The 6934-nt window shown below is 50.5% G+C and overlaps 1 protein-coding gene across 1 annotated transcript in view; it reads left to right on the plus strand.

Moving 5' to 3' along the window:
• The window catches only part of ZFP36L1 (ZFP36 ring finger protein like 1), a 242883-nt gene extending 237474 nt beyond the window's left edge, over positions 1-5409 (plus strand). Inside the window, exons 2-3 of the mRNA XM_050797056.1 lie at positions 2-187; positions 2567-5409. Coding sequence (XP_050653013.1) covers positions 131-187; positions 2567-3526 — 1017 coding nt within the window. The 5' untranslated portion in view covers positions 2-130 and the 3' untranslated portion in view covers positions 3527-5409. The remainder of the gene's footprint in view (position 1; positions 188-2566) is intronic.
• The last annotated feature ends 1525 nt before the right edge of the window (positions 5410-6934 follow it).

Raw genomic sequence — 6934 nt, forward strand, 5'->3', positions numbered from 1 at the left:
CGGAGTCAGAAAGGCGAGGGGCGCCGGGAACTGGCGTGTGGGACTCCAGACAGGAGAGGCTGCGCCTTCCCCGCATCGGGACCTTCGCGACACACCAGATCCTCGCCCCTGGCCCGCGCGAGCGCACAGAATGACCACCACCCTCGTGTCTGCCACCATCTTCGACTTGAGCGAAGTTTTATGCAAGGTAAAGGGGGGCGGAGCGTTTGCTTTTCAAAAAGTCTTTTTCTTTTGCCTTAAAATATAATCCCCAAAAGTTTGGGTCTTGGAAGGCAGTGGGGTAGGTGGTGCAGCGAGATGATTCTTTTCTCCTCCCGCATTTCTCCCAAGTTTGAAGGAATTTGGCCTCGTCCTTCCCACCCTTTGAGTTTCAACAGTTCCTGGCGGGGATTACATGTGAATCTGGAGGCCAGGGTTTTGAGGGGCGAAGTTTGCCTGGCAGGGCAGCCCGGGGGCCTCGGGGGGAGGGCTGAGATTGGGACAAGTTTTGGGCGATTCTTTTTTACGTAACGTGCTGCTGGATCCCAGGTTCGCTGGTCTGATCGGGTTCCCAGTGTGCGTCCTAGGTCTGTCCAGCAGCATTACCCACCCGTGGGGTTGGGAGTGGGAGATCCCTCGGGGAAGTGAGTCTCGGGACGTTGTTTTCCTCCACTCTTTGCGGGGTGCTGGGGCTATGCGAGGAAGAAAGGCCAAGTTGTGATTCAAAAAGATGTTGCAGAACAAGTTTGCAGTGGGGCTTGAGTCCGCCCTAGCTCCGTTGGGCTTCTTCCCGCGATAGCCGATCGTGCAGCAAACTTTGGGGTGAAAGAGGCATTCAGGTTGACCCGCTTACCTGTGTTGCAGAGGCATTGCGGTTCGTCGATTGCGGCGGGGGGTGGGGGGAGGATGGGGGGGCGGGTGGCGACGAAATGCTGGCTTGAACTCAAGAGTCCCGCGAGTAAGGATTTAATGGGGGCCTTGCTTAAAACATGTTGCTTGTCAGCCAGTGTTGAAAAAGCAAGTTTTAAGCTCGGAATGTTTCAGGACTGCGGTTTAAATATACATAGCAAAAGCCTACGGATGTTGTTAAATTTCTTTCCAACCTCCCCCTCCCAATTTGAAAGGGTGAAGCTGCTGGGCTACTTTTTAATTGCTGAAGTGTTCTGCCTTCTCTTAACACGTCGGGTCATGTTGCTCTGTTTTCCCAGCTTGCTGCTCCTGTTGGTGCAGCTGCCAACGCCCCAGGGCTTCAGGGTTGGGGTGCAGGGACGCCGAGGAGCTGAAGAGTAACTTTAAAAAAGTTTGAATTTTTCAGCTTCCTTCCCTCCCTGCACATTCCCAAACACCACTTGCCGGCCCGGCTGCCAGAGCTCCCCAACACTTCTTCCTTCTTTTCTCGACTCTCCCGGCTCTTTGATCTATTTCTTTCTTTGGCCCCCTCCCCCCTCAGGACTTTTTAAATGAACCTCATTGTTGGGAACCAGCTCTCCACTGGGTTCCTGTAATCCTCTCGGTGGGGTGGTTGCAGTTACAGATTCCCGGTCCCCCCCTGCTGATCCTAAGGGACCAACATTAGAATTTGCACAATGACATCCACATGGGCTGGGAACTAACTCCTAGGTCCCTGACCTGCACACTTTCCAAATCTTGGGTATATTTGGGCAGGTGACCAGGGTCCTATTGGAACAGAAACCTGCCATTGGTGGCTCTGCCCCCATCCCCACCACCCCCAATCTGCTATTGACAAGGAGGTGGGTAGGGGGGTTGGTGCTTTCCTTTTCCTTTCCATCTGCAGCTTTGCGTTAAAGATTAAACACTGGAGCTCTTATCCAAGCCTGCTATTGCAGCCAGAAGACTAATTGCAAAGGCATCTTCTCAGTGAAGGGGGCGGGGTGGGCTGGGGGTGAGTGGAAATGGTGAGAGATTATTGTAGAAAATATCTTTTCTGGGAACTTAGGGCAAAGAGTTTTATTTTCAGGAATCACATCCCTGTCTCCCTCAACCTCAGACCAGGCCCCCAATCTCCTCCCCACAAGAAAAAGCAAAGGCAGTCTGAAAACCTGTTGCCAAAGGAAGGGAACACTTCTAAAGGAGAAATTTGAGAGTCTTAGGCCAGGTCTTGAGGGAGGGGGTATCAATTAAGCAGAGACTGATTAGAAGGGGACCTAAACTAGCCTATAATAGACTCCTTTCTGAGGTTTACCTGTTTTTGTTGCGGCGGGGGGCGGGGGGGGGGAGCAGGGGGGCAATCTAGATAGGTCCGGGTTGTGTGAGATATTTTGAGTTGAAGAATCTGTTTGACCAGTAAAGAAGTTGAACTTTACAGATTAAAGTGGTAGCTTTGGGGACAGAGGATATGGGGGTTGCATTTCAGGAGTCAGCGTGGAGCAGTGTGCTTGTCACACAGTCTGGATCTTGTGGTGAATGGCCTATGGGAGGGAGAGAGCGAAGGGAGCTTGCTAGAGCAGAGGTAGAGATGAGTTCTTTGAGAAGGAGCGGGCGTTTGTGATTGTGTAGGGGGCTGCCCATAGTGGACATCCTGGTGGGGTTTCCTCCGTCCTTACCATCCTCTCTCTTCTCTTTCCAGGGTAACAAGATGCTCAACTACAGTGCTCCCAGTGCAGGGGGTTGCCTGCTGGACAGAAAGGCAGTGGGCACCCCTGCTGGTGGGGGCTTCCCTCGGAGGCACTCAGTCACCCTGCCCAGCTCCAAGTTCCACCAGAACCAGCTCCTCAGCAGCCTCAAGGGTGAGCCAGCCCCCGCTCTGAGCTCGCGAGACAGCCGCTTCCGAGACCGCTCCTTCTCGGAAGGGGGCGAGCGGCTGCTGCCCACCCAGAAGCAGCCCGGGAGCGGCCAGGTCAACTCCAGCCGCTACAAGACGGAGCTGTGCCGCCCCTTTGAGGAAAACGGTGCCTGTAAGTACGGGGACAAGTGCCAGTTCGCACACGGCATCCACGAGCTCCGCAGCCTGACCCGCCACCCCAAGTACAAGACGGAGCTGTGCCGCACCTTCCACACCATCGGCTTTTGCCCCTATGGGCCCCGCTGTCACTTCATCCACAACGCCGAGGAGCGCCGTGCCCTGGCCGGGGCCCGGGACCTCTCCGCTGACCGTCCCCGCCTCCAGCATAGCTTTAGCTTTGCTGGGTTTCCCAGTGCCGCTGCCACCGCCGCTGCCACCGGGCTGCTGGACAGCCCCACGTCCATCACCCCACCCCCTATTCTGAGTGCCGATGACCTCCTGGGCTCACCTACCCTGCCCGATGGCACCAATAACCCTTTTGCCTTCTCCAGCCAGGAGCTGGCAAGCCTCTTTGCCCCTAGCATGGGGCTGCCCGGGGGTGGCTCCCCAACCACCTTCCTCTTCCGGCCCATGTCCGAGTCCCCTCACATGTTTGACTCTCCCCCCAGCCCTCAGGATTCTCTCTCGGACCAGGAGGGCTACCTGAGCAGCTCCAGCAGCAGCCACAGTGGCTCAGACTCCCCGACCTTGGACAACTCAAGACGCCTGCCCATCTTCAGCAGACTTTCCATCTCAGATGACTAAGCCAGGGTAGGGAGGGACCTCCTGCCTACTCCAGCCCCTTCCTTGCACCCACATCCCATACCCTCTTCTCCCTACCCATCCAATTCCCCACAGGCCCTACATTCACAAGGTTAAGCTCAACCCCTTCCCCCAGCACCTCAGAATGCCCCCTCCCTCTCCCCCTCATAACCCCACCTAACATAAGGACAAGTCAATTTGTCAGTAGCTTCTTCTGGCTTGAAACCCCCTCCCTGGATTTTAGCCCACTTACCATGCATAACAGACAAGTCCCATATTTTGTCAGTAGATGCCTTTCCCCCCCCCCCCCCCCCCCCCCCCCCCGGCTTAAGCCTTAAGTGCCAAATCACAAGAGAAAAGCAGTAACAGTTTACAGAAGCAACTTAGTGCCTTGTAATCTAACTTTGTCACTGTGACTACATTACCTCTTCAGCGCCAGAGGGCACCCGTGGGCCTCCCGGAGCCTCTGCCCATGGGGGGGTGGAGACCCGGAACCAGCAGCCCCCTCCACTGGCGACACAACTGCACCTTCCCTCATTTCAGTCTCCCGCACACTTATTCCTCCCCTTTTCCCGGCGGCACGTCTCCCCCTGTCCCCTCTCCCCGGCCCCTTGGAAGAGTTGTTGCCAGACTAGGGTTTTGGGGGAAATCTGTCTTGACATTCAAAACCTTTTTCTTCCCGATCTGAATCCCTGTTGACTAATCTTGCCTGGGTTTGTGTAGGTCTGCAGGAAGGAAGGCTGAAAAAGCGGATGAAGATTTTGACTTAAGTGGGACTTTGTGATTTAATTTTTTCTTTTTTTTTAAGTGGGGAGGAAGGGGAAGCTAGATGGACTAGGAGAGACTTGATTTTGGTGCTAAAGTTCCCCAGTTCATATGTGACATCTTTTTAAAAAAAATAACAACAAAAAAAAAAAATGAGAGAAAAGCTAAAAAAAAAAAAAAAAAAAAAAAAGTAAGGGGTGAGCAGTTAATGGTATTCATTCCACATACAATATCTGTGTAAAACGATTTCCTGTAGAAGTAGCTTTAATGGTTTTTGCTCTAGAATACCGTAGGTCTATCCTTAGAGCACTCACGCCATGCTTTCTTCCCTGGGTTTTAAACTTCATATAACTTTCAGAAATTGGAGAGCAAAAATTTTGCTTGTCACTGCACATCAATATAAAAAAGCTTATTTAACTTATCAAAACGTATTTATTGCCAAACTATGCTTTTTTTGTTAATTTTGTTCATATTTATCGGGATGACAAATCCATAGAATATATTCTTTTATGTTAAATTATGATCTTCATATTAATCTTAAAATTTTGTGACGTGTCTTTTTCCTTTTTTCCACAGTTTTAATATATTATTCTTCAACGACATTTTTTTGTAACTTTACACTTTTTTGGTTATTTTATTTTAAAAAAATGAAAAATTAATTTAAAAAAATGCAAAAAACTGTTGGATTATTTATTTTAGAAATTCCCCCCTTTGTGTCGGACTGCAAATTGAGTTTCTTTCTCTTTAGGCCTTTCACAACTAGGACTGAGAATGTATGTAAAAGTTCTGTGACAGTACAGAAGGAAAACAACTTTTTATGTATAGCTTCTAAAAGGGAAAAAAAAAAAAAGAGAGAAACCCTTTGACTTCCACGTGCCCATCTCAAGACATTCCACTCACAGATTTGAGGTTCTGGATTCCAGGTCTGGAGTTTTCCAATGTTAATGTAAACAGAACTGGCACACACACATTAAGATGAATGTAATTATTATTCCTCTTGCTGGTCACTACCGTCGCTTTCTATTTCTCTTTCTTTGTGTGAATTTATTTAAAAGAAAAAAAAACTTTTTGTAACGACTATTTGCAGTTTAAAAATCAATAAACCCCGTTTTTTCAAGAAACATTGATGGTGGAGCTGGTTTTACTTGGTTTTGGTTTGACTTTGCCAGTAAGGTTCTCCCCTTGTATACCGTGCAGGTCCTGGGGAGGAGGGGAGAGAGGGCTGTGGCTGTGGTTGGCCACATCTCATCCCTATAGCTAAGCCTATAGCTCCCTTCCTTGATGCTGGCAGCTTGCTGAGTTTAGAGGGGACGGGGTGGAGGTTTTCTGCAAAGGAGCCTGAACTTCCTGCTGTATTACTTCTGAAAAGACTGCAGTGTGTTAGTTGTTGGCTGAATAGCAACGGGCCCAGCCTTGCCGACACCTGTGTAGCCTCAGCGGTTCTTCTGGGGAGCCAAGGCTCAGGGCCTTCCAGTCTGCCCCGCCCAGCCTGTTGTCTTCATTCCTTTGGATAGTGTTTGGGGTGTCAAAATGATAAAGGAGGACTTAGCACATGGCAGTTGCAGGCTTGGATTTGAGTGAGTTCTTTTATTGGGGTGCCTTGGGCTCATTTTGCCCACAGGAAATTTACCTCAGTCCTAGCCTTTCAACACCTACCCGCGTGGGGTGGGTGTAAGGAAGCACTGCCTGCTTGGAGAGGAACATCCAGCGGGGTGAGGGGCTCAGTCACAAGGAACTGGGGACTGGGACTGGATTTGACATACCCTTTTGGGTTTGGAGGGCTGTTAAGGGGAAGTGAGTGTTAACACTGGCCAACACAACACAGCAAGTAACCAAGGGTTCCCACCACCTTAGTTACAATCTCAGATGCTATGCAAAATTAGGTGTGTTGTCATCTTGGGAAAGGTGGGGTCTCCTTGGCTAGAAGCACCCCCACCAAGGCTGGATGACCACTTACAGGTGGCATTTCACCTGCTGGAGGAGTTGGAACTTTCTCAAAATCTTGAGTGTGAGCCTTGGGAGGATTTATTTGGGGACAGGCAGAGATTGCTATTTGAAGCTCACTTGCCTTTGGTTCCTTACACCGAGTAAGTTTTGGGGGTTCAGCTGAGTCACCATGATTCCACCAGTCCTCTTCCAAAGGTCTGCAGCAGACACTGGGCAGGCCAGGGATGTCCCTGAGACTCGAAGACCTACCTCTACTCTCAACTCATTTTCCTGGTCATCAGGTATCTACTGGGGATCAGGGGGGTGAGGCAGAAAAACAGGGACTATTACCTGTTCTAGGGCAGGGGCTGGTGGTTTAGGAAGGGGAAAAGCAGCCCTTCTTGGGACTGGAGTAAACCTAGGCCTCTTGTTCCTTAAGGAGGAAATGGCTTTGTGTGTATGTGGAGGTGGTGGTGGTTGGTGGTGGTGGCATGTGATCTTTTCGGAGTAAAAACAAAAAATACATTTAATCATTCACCTTGAGCTCATTCCCTGCAGGCATACCTGAGCATGTGGCAGACACCTTTCTAACTTCCCCTCTCATGGTGACACTGGTTAGGTTCCTAGAGGCCCAGGCATACCTCCTGGCCAGCCCTGAATTTCCTCTATGGGAGTCAGTCCTTTGACTTAGTCCTTTGACTTTGTCTAACCAAGACAGAG

The sequence above is a fragment of the Macaca thibetana genome, chromosome 7 (assembly GCF_024542745.1).
Source record: "Macaca thibetana thibetana isolate TM-01 chromosome 7, ASM2454274v1, whole genome shotgun sequence".
In the NCBI taxonomy this organism is placed as follows: domain Eukaryota; kingdom Metazoa; phylum Chordata; class Mammalia; order Primates; family Cercopithecidae; genus Macaca; species Macaca thibetana.